A 20,178-nucleotide genomic window follows, 5' to 3' on the forward strand; every position below is an offset into this window, starting at 1 on the left:
CATTCCTGTTGAACCAAGCCAAAAAATACCTCCCCCCGATCCCCAAACGTACTTTGTAATAAGTAAACTTTATAACAAATGAACAAATGAACTTCGCCCATGAGGCAGTTCAGACTGGTGACCAGTGCCCTGCCTGGGAGTCAGGTGATATCTCCTCCAGGTCCAGTAACTGCAGCTATTTTTTTTTCCTCATGTTATTAAGCTGAGACAGGTATTAATTAATGTGACATTTCTGAACCCCTATGATGTTATGTAGGAAGAATGAAGATTTGAATTAAACCAATGATGTGAATATTTTGAAACAGGTAGAATTGTAAATGTAGTAACTGGTTTTGTAATGACTATTTTTGTGTTGTTTTAGTTACCCTTTAAGGTGTCTGAAAACTTTAAAAGAAACAGCTATATTAGATTAGCAACTGCTTTTTAAATTGGTTATAGAAATATACTTTAGCTTTTAATCAATGCTTAAATGTTTAACAAAAATCCATTTTAAAGTTTCATTTATTAGATGTGTAAAATTCATAAATTAATCATTAAACTGAGAATAAACTTATACATACTCATAAGCCCTGCAGATACTGAAAACCCATCAATACTTTAGATATGTATCATACACATCTGTCTTTTCATTCTAAGAGTGGTTTAGAACAATGACTTTAGGAGAGCCCAGGGGCTCAGAACTACGAGCTTGAATAAGTGTATTTTAAAAAGGTAACCTGTTTGAGAACCACTGTTTAGACTCATCCTTTAACCAGCCAGGAGAGAGGACAGTAATTAGTGTAGCCTTTGTTAACACCTGAATTACTAGTTAAATCTAATTTTGCTTGACATTCATGGACCTTCTGTATTTTTTAGCTGAAATGCATCAGTTTTGAAGGAAGCCATTGCCTAAGAGCGGGGAATATTTTATGTTATAGAGAAATTTTTATTGTAAAAAATTTAATCTGCATGCATGCTTTATTTTTATATTTTAGCATTTGCCACATACAGTTGTAGAGACTATAATGAAGGCATAAATCTTAGATTTTAAGTGAAAGTACTTGGCACATTTACATTATTTCATTACTAAAGCTTCTTCTTCCCTTCACCCCACTTTCCCCTCTCCAGGGTTTAGGCTTTCCGTGCTACCAAAACTAACCTACAGCCAATGTGTCTTTATGTAGAAAGACGTTCAGGGATCAGGCCTCTAGCTGGCTAATCCAGAGCTTATGGGGACATGGTTGGAGGAAAGAAAGAGAAAATAAAAGTGCTGTGTTGTAATTCCACCCTTTCCTATGATGCATACATGAAAGGTTCCCTGTGCTCTATCCCTGCACAGCATCCTCCGTCTGCTGTTGGAGAAATAATCTTAAATACTTAAATGTAGAATTCTGCAGCTTTCAGTGGCATGCATTTTTTTTTAACCTTAGTCAGTGAGAACAGCTTATAGCGTGTAGCAGATAAGTAATGCATTCAATGGTAACTGCTGTTATTATAGCCATAATAATATGCAGTAAAGCAAAGGTCTCCTATTCAAAAGGAATCAACTTGCACCAATGTAATAAAGTTGGTAAAAAAATTTCTGGAGAATAAGCTTACTACTGAGTAATTCTGCTGTGCCTCTACAATCTCCAATTTTCAGTTTCACATCAAACCTCAGTTCTCCCTATTCCCACACCCCTTCTGTCCCCCTTTAGATCGACAAAATCAAGTGTATGGCACAGAAGTGGTAATTTCTCATCTTTCAGCTGTGCAATTATGCGACTAGAAATAAACAAAATGGGAGAAAAATAGTCTGACAACTAAATAAGAAGGCAAGCCTGGATCTTATTTAATGCTTCACTTGAGCTGTTAAGAATAATAAGAACCACTGGAGATCTGTTGTCTAACATGGGGGCTATTGTTAATAATAATGTATTGCATACTTGACAACTGCTAAGAAAGTAGACCTCAAATGTTCTCACTATAAACAAATGGTAAGTATGTGAAGTAATGGATGTGGTAACTGGATTAAATCATTTCACAATGTACACATCTATCCAAACATCATGTTGCACACCGTAAATATATACAATTTTTACATGTCCATTTTTTTAAAAAGAGTAAGAACCAAAAGTCACACTTTTTTTCCTTGTATATCAAAGCTTTTATACAAGAAACTAAGTGGTAATCTAGTCCATTTTCTTATCTTCAGACTTGCCTGCATTGAAGACAAATGTTTTTCATACATATTCTTAAAGACAATGATCCCGAGATGTCCACTTTGTAGTTATTCAAATAAATAAACCCCAACAATCTAAAGCAGGATATAAATGGCGAGTGGCATGGAGTTTCACAAGAAAGGGGTTCAAAATTATAACTGGATAATCTCTCTTGCTTCTTCAAAAGAGCTGTCCCTTTAAGAGAAAAGAAGTTAAAATTTTCTTTTTCCCCATCAGAAGGCAGTAGATATTAAACATCCTAGTATCCAAAAGGGACCTATATGAATAAGCACATAGCCATAAGGATTGTTTTGCTTTGTGGAGATGCTGTTAAGAACACAGGAAAACAAAAAGTCTTGCTTACATTTTATAAAGGGCAACCTCATTAACATTTTAATAAATTAATTTAAGTCATCGGGTACTTAGAAGATGGATCTTGTTCCTCAAAGAAAATAAATGAACAGGATGTAAGTAGCTCATGAGTTCATGCTTTTGTTTTAAGAACAAGTAGACCCTGCACTGTAACCCCCACTCATTCACCCAGCAAACTCTTGCTGAGCTGCTACGGTGGATCAGGTACTGTTCTGCGTTCTGAAAAAGGCAGTCCCTGATCTCCAGGCGCTCCGAGAGGGTGGTAAATGAGCAGATGGTCCTTGCGGATATCAGTACAGAAAACAGGGAAGGGCGGAGGAACACAGCCTCATCACACCTCTGATTACACTTACAAGGGCCCTTCCCCCGCACAAGCCCAAGCACAGGGTCAAGGTCACACGAGCTTGCTGCCTCTTGCTTTCTCTGAGGCTCACCTCACACGCCCTGCTTCTTGTCACTTGTGCATTGAAGTCCCTTCCTCCTTGCCCTGTGTCTTCCCTGGCCCCTGTCCTTACTTTGCTGCATCACAATACTCTCCTACCTAGCTCCTCGAGGGTCGAGTCTGCCCCTTGTTACCATGAATCCCAATACCTGAGTGAAAGTCTGGCACAAAGACAAGGACAAATATGTGTCCAATGAATGAATGAGTGAACGAATGAAGGAGGATACTGTGTCCCTCAGAGACTAAACAATGACCAAGCATCTGCCCTGTGCTCAAGCTAAGGAAAGGCAGAGAGCTGGCTAAGCCAGTGGAAAGAGCACAGGCAGTTAAGACAGCTAGAAAGGACATTTTCCCAGGAGAACACGGCTTGTCTTCTGCTAGAGCATAAGCTTCTGCAGACATACTAACAAACACTGGGAAGCAATGGGTTTTCCATTCAAATACCTCTGAGCTGAGATATAAAGCGAATACAAACACGTACCTACTTCATCTGAGATGAGCTGCATAAAGTGCACAGTGTAACACCTGACACCAAGTGGGCATTCAATATGGTAGAATCTAATCTCTAGTCTCTGCCCGAGCAACCCCACAGTCTAGGAGGAGAGACAGGCCCACAAGGAGGCTGAGAAACACTAAGTGGCTTCCTCAGGGTCAGCTGGTTCGTGGTGGAGATCTGAACCCAGGCTTGTCTGGTTTCAATACCTGTGCTCTGAACCACCACACTGAAGTGAGATGTCAGGACAGGAGACAGACTTCAGAGTCATCCTTGCAGGGGACAGGTGTGTTATGGTGGTGGATGTGATCACAGGGAAAGAGAGGGACCAATAATGAAAGCTTGGGGAGTGCCTGAGTTTTAGAGGGACAGAGAGGGAGGGCCAGCAGAGGAGACTGGGCCAGGGCCAGCAGAAGGGGAGGCAGGAGTGAGGAGGGCTGGGAGAACCTCCTGGAGTGGCCAGCCGGAATGGTCAGACGCCATGGACAGGTCAAACTGGACAAAGGCATGCACATGTTTTTGGCGATCAGAACCCTGGGTATCTGCGCAGGAGATGGTTCAGCACAGCACGGGAGGTTACTGCTTGGATGCCAGGGGGTTGAGGTGTCAAGGGGAGGGAGTGAAGCTTATGAGTGCAAATGACCCTGCAGATAGAGGAGTAGGGGAAAGAGCTGGGCAGAAGTATGACTTGGAAGCCAGGAAGCCAGGAAGCCAAAGGCTTCTTTCTGGACTGGGGAGATGGAACGTGGAGAGGAAGAAGGGGAGGTTTAGGAGAGCAGACAGCTGAGGGAGCAGGCTTACTGGCATCACAGAGGAACTCGGAGCAAAGCAGACCAGTCACTTCAGCAAAAGGATGGATGTTTCCTTTGGAAGCAAAATGCAGGGAATTGAGGGAGTTCTGGCCTTGCGTTCTGGTATGTTGGACTAAGACAAAAATGTCTCCTTATTCCATAAATGATACTAGAATAGGAGAAAGTTATCATTTTGGAGAATGTTAAGCTGAACTCCCATCTCCTTTCTTATAACAAAATAAATTCAAAATACTTCAAAAATTAAACATTTAAAAAATCTACAAAAGCACCAGAAGAAAATACAAGAGAATTTTTATAATCTTGCAGTGGGAATTCAGCATGACACAAAATTCAAAGGCAATGAAGTGAAATGTAACTACATAAAAATTATAATTGTCTGCCAGGCACAGTGGCTCACGCCTGTAATCCCAGCACTTTGGGAGGCTGAGGCAGGTGGATCACTTAAGGTCAGGAGTTCGAGACCAGCCTGACTAATATAGTGAAACCCCATCTCTACTAAAAATACAAAAATTAGCCAGGTGTGATGGTGTGCGCCTATAATCCCAGCTAATCAGGAGGCTGAGGTAGGAAAATTGCTTGAACCGGGGAGGTGGAGGTTGTAGTGAGCTGAGATTATGCCAATGCACTTCAGCCTGGGCAACAGTGCGAGAGTCCATCTCAAAAAAAAAAAAAAAATCTATAAAAGAATAATAAATGGGGCCCCAAAATAAATGACAAACAAGGAACTGTATTTGTAACAAATATAAGAAACAATAGAATGGTGAATGAATAATATAGAAAAGAAATGCACATGCTAATGGCACCAAATATTCTTAACATGACCCCAACAGAGGAGATACTATCTTTCACATGCTGTGTTGATAAAGGCGAAAATATGTGATCTTCTCAGGGCTGAAGAATCAGGGTGAAGACAGGTGGCTGGGACAGTAAGTCGTCCAGACCACATTTTAAATGTTCTTACCCAGTGATTCAGCCATCCTACCTCAAGGCCTTTGTCCATCACAAAGACACACATATCAGCTTGTTCACTACAGCACTGCTTATAATGGCAAAAAGCTGAAATCAATGTAAACGTCCATCATTCAGTGGATAATTAGAGAGATTACAGCATGTCCACACTGTGGAGTATTTGGGCATTAAAAATAAAAGACAGTTCTCTGCAAACTATCACAAGGAAAGAAAACCAAACACCGCATGTTCTCACTCATAGGTGGGAACTGAACAGTGAGACACTTGGACACAGCGCAGGGAACATCACACCCCAAGGCCTGTCAGGGGGTGGGAGGCTGGGGGAGGGATAACATTAGGAGAAATATCTAATGTAAATGATGAGCTGATGGGTGCAGTAAACCAATACGGCACATGTATACCTATGTATTAAACGTGCACGTTGTGCACATGTACCCTAGAACTTAAAGTATAATAAAAAAAATAAAAATAAAAGACAGGTTTATATATTTCAATGTAGAATAATGTACTATATGTTGTGTTAGTGGAAAAAAAAAAGAAGCTGTAAGGGAGTATTTATAGTGTAATCTCATTTGTGTTAAACAAACAAAAAAAAGAGTATACACACACACAATCTCTCTAAATGCACGGGAAATTTCTGGAAGGCTACATAAGAATCTTTACGTGGGAAGTGAGATTTTGCAGTCAGAAGAAAGGGAGAGGAGAAAAACTTTCCTGTTGACTTTGAAGTTTCTTGTTTAAATTTCGAATCTTTAGAATGCACTGGCCACGCATGGTGGCTCACACCTGTAATCCCAGCACTTTGGGAGGCTGAGGTGGGAGGACTACTGGAGGCCCAGGAGTTTGAGACCAACCTGGGAAACATGGTGAAACCCCATGTTTACCAAAAACAAACAAACAAACAAACAAAAAACAACCAAAAATTAGCCGAGAGTGGTGGCATGTGCCTGTGGCATGAGGTCCCAGCTACTCAGGAGGCTGAGGTGGGAGGATCGCTTGAGCACTGGAGGTGCTGTGAGATCATGCCACTGCACTCCAGCCTGGGCGACACAGCAAGACTCTCAAAAGCAAAAAAAAAAAAAAAAAAAGAGACAGTACTTTATTTTGGTTAAGAAATGGTAAGTAAATAAATACAAATTTCAGAAAAATTAAGTGACCTAAGTTGTAAATCAAAGGAGGATAAAAGGGGATTATTGGTTGGGTTTTTGTTCCTCTTATTTTTAACAATAATAATAGTGATCATAATAATCACATCAAGTCCCGATTAAGAGCTTCGGATCTTGGTCTGAGTGGTCTGGGTATGAAACTGGGCTCCTTTACTCACCAGGGAGTGACAGTGGGTAAGTTAACCCCTCTAAACTTGTTTCCTCAGCTTAGAGTACTGTTGGAGGGTTAAATGAGACAGTGCATTAAATCATTTTGTGTAGAGCTTGGTACACAGTAAGAACTTAATAAACATGACCCACTATTATTATGATATATTTTCTGAGACAAGGTCTTGTCCTGTCACCCAGGTAGGAGTGCAGTGGCTCAATCATGGCTCACTGCAGCCTTGACCTCCTGGGCTCAAGGAATCCTCTCACCTCAGCCTCCCAAGTAGCTGGGACTACAGGTGCATGTCACCACGCTGACTAATTTTTACATTTTTTGTAGAGATGGGGGTTTCACCCTGTTGCCCAGGCTGGTTTCAAACTCTTGCGCTCCAGTGATCTGCCTGTCTCAGCCTCCCAAAGTGCTGTGATTACAGGTGTCAGCCACTGCACGTGGCTCCCATGGTGCCTGGCCCATTTTCCCATACTGTATTACATACAATTGTTATTAACATTTGCCTCTTGCTAACATATTGTTTTTCGATTATAAAACACTATTATCATATCTCAATTTCACAACAGCCCCAGTTTTATGTGTTTTGGAGAAATTAAGTGGTTAGCCGAGGATTTGAAAGCAGATCTGTGACTTTAAGAGTTTATGTCACTCCAGCACAGCTGTCGGAAGGCCGGTAAGCCACCAGTCCTGGTGCTCTGACATGCATTTCGGGTGACTGAAATTCCAGCCACAAGGCACCATAAAGCTCTACATTATTCCACATGGTGCCTAGGACAGGAAAATTAAGAGCTACTTATAACTCCATTTTGTTGATGAGCATGACTTTAACAGCTTTTAAATTTGTCTACAGTGCTAGCCATGAGAGTGAGAAGAGTTCAAAAAGCAAAAAAATAAAACACACAAAGGTGGCTAAATCACCTGTCTAAAACAATCAGTACATGCTTCACCTACTCTATGAATCTAATCGCTGTTCTCCACAAATCTAGGCATTTTCACTGTAGTACTACTGTGTTCAATAAATCTGTATACAACAAAGGTTGATCTGACCCAAATAATTCTCTTCCTGGTCTAGAAAAGTAGGCTGATATTGTTGTCATTATTTAATAGACAGAACAAAATGAATTTATGCAATTTCCCCAGGTCCTTTAGTGATTTAATGACGGAACCAGATTTGAGTTCAGAGACTCCTGCTTTCTAATTTGCCTCAAACACCGCACAAAGGGATTATTTCCGCCTCACTTTAATTTTTCCCTAGGATTTTCTTGGAATCAGTTCTGAGTTGATTTTGGAATAATAAAGTATTACAGTAAGTACACAGAGTAGATAGTACTGGAGCCTCAGTAAATTCCTTAATAGACTCAAAGCAACTGATTTCCTTGAGGCTTTTTTTTTTTTTTAAACCAATTTGGCTCAAACTGAGAATGTTCAACATTTTTAAGTAGCAGTGACTTCTAAATGCTCTCGTAATAGACAGATAGATGCATGGATGTATTTTAGCACAATGTAACTCTGCTTAGGTAAAAGCCCATTTAGAAAAAAATTCACTTGATATTCTGTAGTAACACCGCATCTTTTCTAATAGGCTCTGGCATTAAATATTCAATTAAATGATATTTATTTAATTAAAATCACTGTCCCCTAATATACACATGGGGGACACACACAGGCATGCATGCAGAGCAGGATAACTTGACCATCTCTCATGTGACTCAAAACACTGAATCCCAAAAACCAGTCATGTGCCACATAATAACGGATCCCATGTATGACAGCAGTCCCATAAAATTACAATGGAGTTGAAAAGTTCCTGTCATCTCGTAACTCTGCCGTTGTAACACCACTGTGCAATGCATTACTCACATGTTGTCATAAGGCTGATGCTAAATCTAGTGTCTGAAACTGTGGAATGGTGTGATCACAGAAAGCCTGAGAGAATTTCCTAGATAATACAATCTTGGGAATTTTCAGATTTCAAGTTTCTGAACCTGAGCCTATGGCTTCAGGAACTTCCAGATATGTTATGCAAAACTTTGTCTCTGTGTATATACATACCTATTTCTGGGGAAAGGGTGAAGAGTTTTTATCAGATAAAGGCATTGTATTAAAAACTTGCCTCATCTGCCTTAAGAGCATCCACATTATTTGATCTAGTTATTTTAATAAGATTTTTCCTAAGAAAAAATCAGGGACGTACATGAAGATATTTATGGCAACACTGTAATAGAAAAAAAAATTAGGGACCAAGTAAATATTCAACATTTGGAGGAAAAATAAACAAATTTAGATAAGCTATAAAATGAAATACTGGAAGCTGTTAAAACAACATGAGTCGAGAGAGAATGGGGTCACATGAGAAAAGTTCACCATGCATTTGGTAAAAAGAGGTTACTATCCCAAAGGGAACCTAGGTCTCCATTTTTTGTCCATGTCAGTGGTCCAGGCAGGTTGGATGATTGTCACAGGCAGCTCAGGGAGGCAACCTGAAGTCCCTTTCATGCCAGACTGACCCCATGTCTCTGAGTGGAAATAGGAGCTATGTGCCATTCTGAGAAGTATATAACTCAAAGATAAGACCTGAAAATGTGTTGTGAGAGAGTATTTTCACTGTCTTGAGCTAAGTGACACTTAGCTAAGTGAATGAATTTGTTAAACTAGGAATGAGAACTGAGATAGATTAGTGATAAATTTACCTGATTGTAATTTAGGACTTAATTCTCATTAAAATGGGCCCTAGTGTGTTATTAAGAAGACAACTTGGTGATCAGAGAATTAGAAAAATCACCATATTGCAACCACTAATGTAACAACTGATTCAGGTAAGGCACATTAATGGGTCTGAAAACCACTGAGTGAAAAGTTGCTGGGGAACAGATTTATTAATTCGAAGTAAACAGTATGTTTACAGTGTAAACATCTGATCAGTTCTACTCTGACAAATGATCAAACTCAGCATGAACCAGTAACGGTACAATTGACATTATGGGCCTCCCGGTGCGGTGCACTGAGAAGAATGCCATACTACTTAACGTAGTTTTCCTGTCGAAAGTGCTTATTCTGAATGTAATCTTAGAGAAACAAATCTGACAAACAAAGATTGGAGAACATTTGGACTCAATACATCAATGTCATAAAAGTTAAAAAAAAATGCAGGGGAGCTAATCCATGCAATGCTTGATGCTTGCACGGATTCTGGATAAAAAGAGAAAATTATAAAAGATAATATAGGACAATTGAGGAAATTTGAAAACAAAGAGTATATTAGAAAAGGCAACGGGCTTATAATCCAACTTTTCAGCAATAAAAGTTTGTGTTTCCTCTGCTGGACATCCTGGGGCTGTTCCCCACAGGACTTTGTGAATGACATTTAAAGTGCTGCTACTTCTGACTGAAGATGGCCTGGGGTGGGGTGGTGGAGGGACCCTGTGTGGGTGGAGAACGGCTGGGGGCAAGGCAGGAGGCCAGTACATGATGTCCTCGCCTGGAGAGCAGGAGGAGGACAGCATACACTGCAGGAGCCGTGTTAATACGCTTCCTGAATGTGCTCTGAGGAAGCACCCCTCCCCTTACTCAGTCCCCCAAAAGAGACATGTACTAAGGCTCTGTCAGGAAAAATTGACTTTTTCAATTTAACGAAAACCGTTCTGAGGTCCTAATCATGACCACAGCATTGGGAGAGTTAGGCCTTTGAGTCCCACTGTGCTCATCAGCACAGGACAGAATGCCTGTGAGGGGCATTATCCACAGGGGACTGCATCTCTATGGGGCTGTTGCTGCTGTCCTCTTCCGTGATGAGATCTAATCTTTCTGAATCTGTGCATGGTTAAAAGGCATCAAATCCACAACAGGCTGTGTATTTCACTGTATCCAAAGTGCATTTAGGGCCTGGCGTGGTGGCTCATGCCTGTAATCCCAGCACTTTGGGAGGCCGAGGCGGGCAGATCACCTGAAGTCAGGAGTTTGAGACCAGCTTGGCCAACATGGCGAAACCCCATCTCTACTAAAAATACAAAAATTAGCCGGGCATGTGTGGTGCATGCCTGTAATCCCAGCTACTTGGGAGGCTGAGGCAGAATTGCTTGAACCCAGGAGACAGAGATTGCAGTGAGCCAAGATCACGCCACTGTACTCCAGCCTGGGTGATAGTGTGAGGCTGTCTCAAAAACAAAAAACAGAAAACAAAATGTGTTTGGGCCTAAGAGCTTACTATTGGATTTCAGTTCAGTAGGCAGAGGTAACAGGCACACAATCCTACAAAATGCAAGATTCCTCAAACAAGAAGAGTGGGCTGACGTGACAGCAACAACAAAAATAACAACAAGGGAACAACCCTTGGGCTTACAGGGCTTTCTTCTCCTATGAGTGAAGAAATAGAAATAACTGTAAGCTCTATTTTTAGCACCTCTATGTACTATATGTGATTTTTTTTTTAAAACACCTTAGCTTTGTAAAGAGCAGTATTTCTGAAGACCATTTCAAATTGTAGGTTGCTAGCCATCGAGTTGAGAAACATGAAATAGAGGGCAGGGTTCTTTGTGTCTCTTCCCAAAGCATTTAATAATCCTCAGAGAGAGCAGTGAAGGATGGCCAGAAATTTCATACTCAGCTGAGAGATTCTGTGTGTGCGTTTCTGTCTTCCTGTTTTGGTCTTTGAAACTAAGGCAGCAGGGAATCTTAGAGAAGTCAGAGGGAGAGTAAAGCAGACTGTCCTAGTTAATCAGAAGTGCTAAAAGGGCAAACTAAAGCTGTTCTCTAATTAACCAACAATCTAAGTTATCAAGAGACCACGCTGATGGCTGAGATAGATGAACAGCCAGCGATCCTGACAACCTTCGTAGGCTGAAACTAAGAACCCATCAGCAAAAGCCCTTGGAAAGTATGACACAGCCAGGACTGACAGCGACTTAGAAAGATGCATACTATGGATATGATTTGGTTAGGAATTAAGAGAAACTCTGAAAAGGGACATAGAGCACCTAGGTACTTAAAATTTCCCAAATTTTAATAAAACGGATGATCAAATTTAATGGTTCATGCTTCATTTCAGCTGCTTTAACAGAAATACACGATTGTGAAAAAAGCATGTTACGTAGGCCAGGTCTGACTTCAAAGGTTTAGATCTTGTATTAGGCAGGGTTCTCCAGAGAAACAGAACCAACAGGGTGTGTGTTTGTGTGTACCCACATACGTGTGTGTGTGGTAGGGGGAAGAGAATGAGAAAGAGAGAGATAGAGGACAAACATGGAGACTATCCTCCAAATTAAAGTTTGCCACTAATTAACAGCCAGCTTCATACTTTCCATTTGGGGATTAGAAAAGATACGTTACCTCTTCTTATAAACTGAAAGCTCCTGAAGGTTTGGCCAACTAGTTTCCTAATAAATCTTGTTGAAGGATACATATTTTAAGGGTGCTGTCTTTGGGTAAGAGCAGATGGTGGCACTAGTAAGAACAAATGGGCACAGTCCCTCCCATCATCCCCTGTGACCCGTGCGAAAAGGCATACCCTGGTGTGCGGCTGGTAACAAGCACCAGCTTTACGGTTCCTAAGTCTGTAATTTCTCTTCTCTGGCAAAATGATGAGGTGCCACCAGAACTGGGCATGCCTTCAAAAAGGCTTAGTTCCCTCTTCTTCAAGGTGGGACATAAGACCTACCTCATAGCTCCTAGGAGGGTTAAATGCAATAGCATTGTTAAGTCCTATAAAAACATCAAGTATTTCATGATTCTTTTTTAAGCTCTCCAGTAGAAGTGACAGTGTCTTTGGAAAAATACTACCTTTGAAAATTATCCATAAATGACTAAATCATAACATTAGGAAAATACAGAAACACTGTTAATTTTATTTTATTTTATGGGTAGGGTCTCACTCTGTCATCTAGGCTGGAGTGCAGTGGCACGATCATAGCTGACTGTAGCCTCAAACTCCTGGGCTCAAGCGATCCTCCCACCTCAGCCTCCTGGGTAGCTGGGACTCCAGGTGTGCACCACTGCACCCAGCTATGGAAACACTGTTTCATTACTCTAATAGCTTCTGGCTTTACAAAGCTCAGGTATTTTGGTAAAACCTACAGTGGTAGACTTTAAACTTTTAAAATTGTTTACGTCATTAGCAAGAAACTGTTACACATAAAGGCTTAATATACATACATTTATTTAAAAATTATGTACGTGTTCCTGTGCCACGAAATTGTTCTCATTAAAATACATAAAATAGATAAATGAAAATTGTAAGGAGAAGTCCTACCTTTTGTTCTTGCAGCCCTTCATAATCCTGAAGTTTACTCACCTCACTCTGGAGACCTGGAGGGTGCCAGGTAGTTTTAAAGTAAAGCAACGTACATATTGATGCTGTTATCATTGGTTGCATTTAATTAACCTTCCCTTGCAGAGGGATGTTAAGGACATTATAAAACCCCACAGTATCAGGCTGGGCGTGGTGGCTCACGCCTATAATCCCAGCACTTTGGGAGGCTGAGGCAGGCGATCACTTGAGGTCAGAAGTTTGAGATCAGCCTGGCCAACATGGTGAAACCCTATCTCTACAAACAAACAAACAAACAACCCCAAACATTAGCCGGCCATGGTGGCATGTGCCTATAGTCCCAGATACTCGGGAGGCTGAAGCAGGAGGATCGCTTGAACCTGGGAGGCAGAGGTTGCAGTGAGCTGAGAGACTGCCACTGCACTCTAGCCTGGGTGACAAAGTGAGACCTTGTCTCATCAAAACAAAACAAAGTACCCCCACAGTATGAAGCCCTTCTCACAAGGACTTCAGTGTCTGCTTCGGCATCTCCAATGACAAGGAAAGGGTGGGCTCACGGTCTCAGACATGGCTCCTTCAGGTGCTCAACAGCTATTCTCCTGATGCACATGGCAATTCCCTTTCTAACACAGATTGTAAGCTGCATGAGGGCAGGGGCAGATACTATATCTGTCTTATCTATCACTGTATCCCCAGAATGAATGAATAAATATTGAATGATTTCTTAGGAAAAAACTTCCTCACATCAACTGAAAGTCTGGCTTTATAACAAAGTAACAGCAAATCCTTATACTGCACTTAGTATGCACCGTGCATCATCATAAGCACTTGTCATGTATTAGTTTGTGAATCCTTCTAATGACCCCACAAGTGAGGCGCTCCCACATCTCCATCTCAGAGCTGAAGAAACTGGGACAGAGAGTGGGTAAGAGTCACTTAAGGATGCTGGGGCAGTGTGGCTCCGACCCCGCAGCACTGCCTCTGCCCAGGGCAGTGAACTCCCTCTACCTTTCCAGTCCCCATCATCTGGTGCAGATAATGTGTCTAACTCTCCCTCATGTGACTGTCTTGCAGCTACAGCAGCCTTCACAACCATTCCTTTTCCAAGCCCAACACCTTACTGCCTCTACCTGCTTTACCAGATGACAGACATTTACGCCTTCTAACACCCAGGCCTCATCCTCCTTTGGGTTTAAGCTTGTCCCTAAAAGGTCGAGTCCAAACATGGACTCAGACAGCCCTGGGTTGCAAAATCACTGTTTGACTCTGGGCAAGTAACTGCAGCTCACCAAGCTTCCTCACAGAGTTTCCTCTTCTGAAAAGCAGGTTGGTACGGTGCCTTCCTCCTAAGAGTGCTCACTGTCCCACCGTCCAGATGCCTCTCCTCAGAGGAGCTGGGCACAGCACACCACTCTCAGGGGAAACATATTTGCATTAATCTAGATGATGACGCCGAACTCTATGTGAAAGAATTGTACCAGCTTGGGAAATAGCTTTGTTCTATTTCCATTGGAATGATTTGGTTCTTTAACGTAATTGTATATGGTGACAGTGACTCAATTCTTTGTCTCTTGCTGTACAGTTCCTCCTACCTCCCAGGAAAAAATTCTCATAAAAACAATTTATAATACATCAAAATATTGACAGGAGTGTTAAGTTGTAATGTCTGAAGTTATCTGTGGGCATGATTTATTACAGAAGTTCCACTGTGATAACTCGGCAATTAGGAAATATTGATAAATGCAAACACATTATTGATGTCAATTAAAAAAGCAAAAGATTGATGAGCCTCCCCAAGTGCTTTGACACAAGCAGTTAGAGAGTAATGCTCATCAATACACATCTAACCACTGTAACTGTGCAGAGAAATTAGGCTGCCAGGAAACAAAGGGTGCTTCCACATTCAAGTGAGATTACTGAAAGAGATGAGCATCCAGTCAACAGGAACATCTAACAGAACCTCAAACCAAGTCCTTTGGAAAAAAACATAGGTGCTTACTGGTGATTCATGATAAGGTAGGCAAGGAAGGTCTTCAAGAGGGTTCAAGACTATGACACAGTTGGTTAAAGGTGGGGGCCGAGTGCCTGAGTTGGCTGTGCCTGATTATATAAGTCTAGAGCATATGCCAAGCCAGAACCTCAAGAAAAAGGGTAATATCTTAGAACAGATTTTAGTATTCGGCCGGGCACGGTGGCTCATGCTTGTAATCCCAGCACTTTGGGAGGCCAAGGCATGTGGATCACGAGGTCAGGAGTTCAAGATCAGCCTGGCCAAGATGGTGAAACCCCGTCTCTACTAAAAATACAAAAAAAATTAGCCAGGCATGGTGGCGCGAGCCTGTAATCCCAGCTACTCGGAAGGCTGAGGCAGAGAATTGCTTGAACCTGGGAGGCTGAGGTTACACTGAGCCGAGATCCTGCCACTACACTCCAGCCTGGGAAACAGAATGATACTCTGTCTCAAAAAAAAAAAAAAAAAAAAAAAAGGATATATTTTAATATTCACAGCGATCTTCTATTTTGGAGAACCTGAACAAAGTCCCGAATTTATTTTAAATAGATAAACTAATCAAGGTACCATCTTCTATGCGTAGGCAAGAGGGAGGATTTGAGCCTTGGTTACTAAGAAATGGAGGAACTGGGAAGACAAATTAGTTTAAGAGAAGGGGAAGGCAGTGCCAGGCGCGATGGCTCACGCCTGTAATCCCAGCACTTTTGGAGGCTGAGGCGGGCAGATCACCTGAGATCAGGAGTTTGAGACCAGCCTGACCAACATGGTGAAACCCCATCTCTGCTAAAATCCAAAAAAAAAAAAAAAAAAAAAAAAGCTGGGTGTAGTGGCGGGCACCTGTAATCTCAGCTACTTAGGAGGCTGAGGCGGGAGAATCGCTTGAACCCTGAAGGTGGAGGGTTGCAGTGAGCCGAGATTGCGCCACTGCACTCCAGCCTGGGCAACAAGAATGAGACTCCGTCTTGAAGAAGAAAAAAGAAAAAAAAAAAAAAGAGAAAGGGAGGGCAACTAATTCAGTTTTGGACGTCACGGGTTTCAAGTACTCATAAAACACCCAAGTGCAAATATCTATTTGTCACAGAGGCCTGTAGCTTGCATGAAAAAAGAAGGCTAAAGATGAAGTTTCAAAGAGGAGGTATGATAAACAGCATCAGGTCTGTCAAGAAGAATCAGGCTAACAAAAGTATGGCTGGCTTAGCACTAAGAAGGTCTGTGTTTTTGATGTTAAAAAAATCAGCCTACACCTACTGTGTTAAAGGACTCTATGAGGTACCACGAAAGGCAAGACACATTACTCTTGTCCATCTGGAGGTCATTCTCTTCCACTGCAGCTCAGGGAGGCCCACAGGGAGCAGTGAGAGACAGGATTCTTACCCAGAGCTCCAGATGCTCTGAATTAGTCCCAAGCTATCCAAACCTCATTGCCCAGTGATACCCATTTCTTACAAGCACTGTAAAGTCAGCAAAGGGCTAAACTGGTTCTCAATCCACAGAGAATGGAGTTTAGATACAGAGGACTGGCCTAAGGTTCATGATCCTCCCCGCCTCCCCCGAGTCTTAACCTTCCTTAAAGGGTAACTAGATCAAAGTTAGCCTTCTAATCTAAATCTGGTTGCTTTTATGTATAAAAGGTGTATCTTACACCACTCATAACCCCTAGGATGGCTATAATCAAAATGACAGAAAAAAACAAGTGTTTACAAGAATGTGGCAAAATTAGAACCCTTATACCTTGCTGGTGGTAATAATGCACAACGGTGCAGCCACTTTGGAAAAAGACTAGGTAATTCCTCAGAAAGTTAAAACACAGTCATCATATGACCCAGCCATTCCACTCCTAAGTATATATCCAAGAGGAATGAAAACATATGGCCACACAAAAACTGGCATATGAATGTTTATAGCAACATCATTCACAACAGCAAAAACATGGGAATGACCCAAATGTTCATCTACAGATGAATGGATAAATAAAATGTAGTATATCCATATAATGGAAGATTATTTGGCATTAAAAAGGAAGAAGTACTCCCTCATGCTAAAACATGGATGAACCGTGCAAACATTATGCTAAGTGAAAGAGGCCAGTCATGAATATAAATTTCATCCACAAAGATAGAAAGTAGGTTGATGACTGGCTAGGGCTAGGGAAGGGCGGGTTGGGGGAAAATGGGGAGTCACAGCTACAGGTATGGGGTTTCTTTCTGGGGAGAGAAAATGTTCTAAAATTGATCATGGTGATGGTTGCGCAACTCTGAATATACTAAAAACCACTGACTTGTATACTTTAAATGGGTGCATTTTATGGTACATGAATCACATCTCAATAAAGCTGTTATAAATGCTTTTGTGAAATCTACACAGTATTGTAGGGAAGAACAGTCACTAACAGACTGAAACTGTCACAGAGATTTCCATCAACAGGCTGAACCCTGAATGGCCCCAAAGGTGAGAAAAATCAGACTAGGGAATTGCCAGGCAACTGCCTGAAAAAAGTTTGGTGTTCTGGTCTGGCCAACTCATCCCAATTTAAGTTGTGCCATCCAGTTCCTTTGGATGCTAGGACATTTGGCCCAGGGTATTAGCATTTATCACTGGGCCAGCTCCCAAAAACCACTGCCCTGTTTTGCTTCTACAGGTCTCCTTGCTGCTCCCAAGGTGCTAGGAGAGAGTTGACACTGAGAACAAGTTGTGCAGCTGAGGACGGTAACATAGTTTCAAAACAGACTGGTCTACAGCATACCCATAACAACAATCTTGAAGGGCTGAACACATTTGACATGCATCTTTCTTGATATATAGGTATACTAATCTTCTTTTCTTCCCACAAATTCCCCCGGAAAGGACAGAAGGTGTGTGACTTTCTTAATAACTGTACATGTACTTGGAATCCTACTTGGGAAAATGCTTGCTATAAATATGTAGGACACTGTGGATATTCTTACTGTCAGCGTTTACATGATAAGCCTATCTCCAGAAGTGCAGGATGGACGAGCCACAATTTGTATGGGTAGCAAACCCTCAGCTGCACTACAGAAATGCCTGCAAAAGAATGTTAAATAACATCTCCCTCAGATAAGGACTCCATTCTTGAGGATATGTCTCTGGTATTCTTTAGGCACTAAGCCCTGTTATTCTACTTGGTTGTTAAGGGTATTGTCTTGTGATATCAGCCTGAACCCCAAAGAGCCTCATCAGGAGTATGCACTCTACTCCATTGGGTGGAAGCACATGAAATTTTCAGTTGCAGTAAAACGTTCACTGTTTAATTTAAAATAAAACTCATAAACAGAGTCTGAAACTCGGTAAAAGTGCAACAGAATAAAAATAATCGGCAGAACAAAGATTGAATTTAGAGAGATCCAGAGATCAGGGAAAGTCATTACAAAAACCAGAGACAGCTTGCCCAGAGACTGGCCTTCTGGAGAACATGTACTCTGCAGGGCTCACAGGTGGAGGACCAGGCCAAGGCCCCTCTCTAGTTCATTGTAAGCCACTGGTTCTCAACTGCGGCTGCACACTGTCATCGCTTCAGGATACTGGTTCCTGAGTCCCACACTCAGAGATTCAAACTCAATTGGTCTAGAGTAGCCTGGTCACTGTACAAGCACTGTAGATGGTTCTGATGTACAGTCAGGGCGGATAACCACTGGCATAAGGTAAGTCTCGTCTTTGAAGATACCCTTAGAGCCAGATAGCCTTTTGTTCACCTAGTAATACTGTGTAAAAGAGAAAGTTGAACTAAATTCCAAGTGTACTGTAATGTATAAGAAAAAAATATTTTAAAATTAAGATTGATTTTTCATTTTTTTGGGGGGAGTGAATCATGGTTGTTTGGAGATTGGTTATGGTTTTTCTTTCCAAATATTACAAGTGCTTAGATAGTGGAAAGTTCCAGCTGTGTAGGGTTGAATGTATCTGAGGAGAGTACTTTAGAGTGCAACATGGGTATTTGGTATGGAATGCATCAGTCTTCATTTAGTTTTCTTTTGCCATCAAGGATGGGGACAAGTGATCAGGGAAACCTCAGCACTGCTTACCAGTCCTGGCAGTGCAAGTGCACGGGCAGGCTCCAGTGATCTTCCCTGTCTAGCCAAGAATTTCAGACCCCTGAAAGTGACCTGGAAACATACCAACGCATTAAATCGTCATCAACTGGCAAGAGGGAAGGGGGTTGACAAGCTCATGCCACAAACTGTCTTACTTTTCTTTGAGTGAATCAGTTCACCGAGCTGACTAAATCCTCTTTTCAGCCTTCTGCGCTCAGCTCTGGGGCTGGCCTGCTGGGTCACCTCCTTAGCTAATCTGTTTATTGCTCCAGAGGGAACCATCTGTCTTTCCAAACCTGCTGGCAGTGACCCCCTCACACTTCTGAGGGCTTAGGGGCAGCTGTGCCTCATTTCTCTCTGTGAGCTCCTGAAGATCCAGGGCACCGAGACGGGGCAGTCAGGAATCACGGGGCTGGGGGCGCCTTCCCCAGAGATGCACTCTGACTTTGAGCAAGTCACTGGCTCTCAGTTGGAAGGGGTTAGCCAAGGCTACAAAAATATATCTATGTAAAATTTTAATAAAATTCATTCTATTAAAATGTAATTAAAGGATCCTACTGGGGGCAGCATGATATGGTGACAGAGACCTCAGCTCAAATCCTGGCATCAACCATTACTGGCTGTGGAGTCTCAAGCTCCTTAACCTCTCTGAGCTCATTTCTTAACTTCCCTGAGCCTCAGTTTCCTCATCTGCAAAATAAGGAGGCCCTGCAGGGTCATCCTCTTTCATGAAACGATCCATGCCTGCGGCACCTGGTATATAAAACATAAATGAAAAGCCTCAGCCTCCACAATCAGTGAATAACCATGACCAACACCTGTTTTCGCAGGTGCTCAATGAACCGAATTGCACTTTGTTGGTAAATCTAAATTTTTATAATGAATTTGTGTAAACTAAGTGCCCTGACAAGAACATTACTGCATATGATCTTTCTGTATTTTCATCATGTCTGAATTCACATACATAGAATTCTCCCACAGGTACAGGTGAGTAAATCACACCGTGTGAAGAGTCTGTGTGTCTACAATATCTGTATTCCATGGAAGTCCAGACACAAACTGAGAGGCAGGGGGCCTGGCTCATTGTGCGGTGTGTGGTTCCTGGACTTGCCTTTGATGCTCCAACTCCCACGGGCAGCCTGATTTCCCAACTTCCAACCTCCTTACATACAAACAGGAGGAATATCAACTTTCTATGCCATCCCAAGAGGCTGCGAAAGGATGATATGGGCACTGGATGGACCACGTGGCCTAACTCAGCA

The 20,178-nt window shown here is 42.0% G+C and overlaps 1 protein-coding gene across 4 annotated transcripts in view; it reads right to left on the reverse strand.

Moving 5' to 3' along the window:
* Positions 1-20,178, reverse strand: part of LYRM4 (LYR motif containing 4) — a 216,047-nt gene that overhangs the window by 135,536 nt on the left and 60,333 nt on the right. The window contains exon 3 of one of the 4 annotated variants that reach the window (XM_011984587.1): positions 4,576-4,955. The exons of the other annotated variants lie outside the window; for them this stretch is intronic. Coding sequence (XP_011839977.1) covers positions 4,770-4,955 — 186 coding nt within the window. The 3' untranslated portion in view covers positions 4,576-4,769. Of the gene's footprint in view, positions 1-4,575; positions 4,956-20,178 lie in introns of those variants that run through there. 4 annotated transcript variants of the gene reach the window in all.

The sequence above is a fragment of the Mandrillus leucophaeus genome, unplaced genomic scaffold (assembly GCF_000951045.1).
Source record: "Mandrillus leucophaeus isolate KB7577 unplaced genomic scaffold, Mleu.le_1.0 Scaffold27, whole genome shotgun sequence".
In the NCBI taxonomy this organism is placed as follows: Eukaryota; Metazoa; Chordata; class Mammalia; order Primates; family Cercopithecidae; genus Mandrillus; species Mandrillus leucophaeus.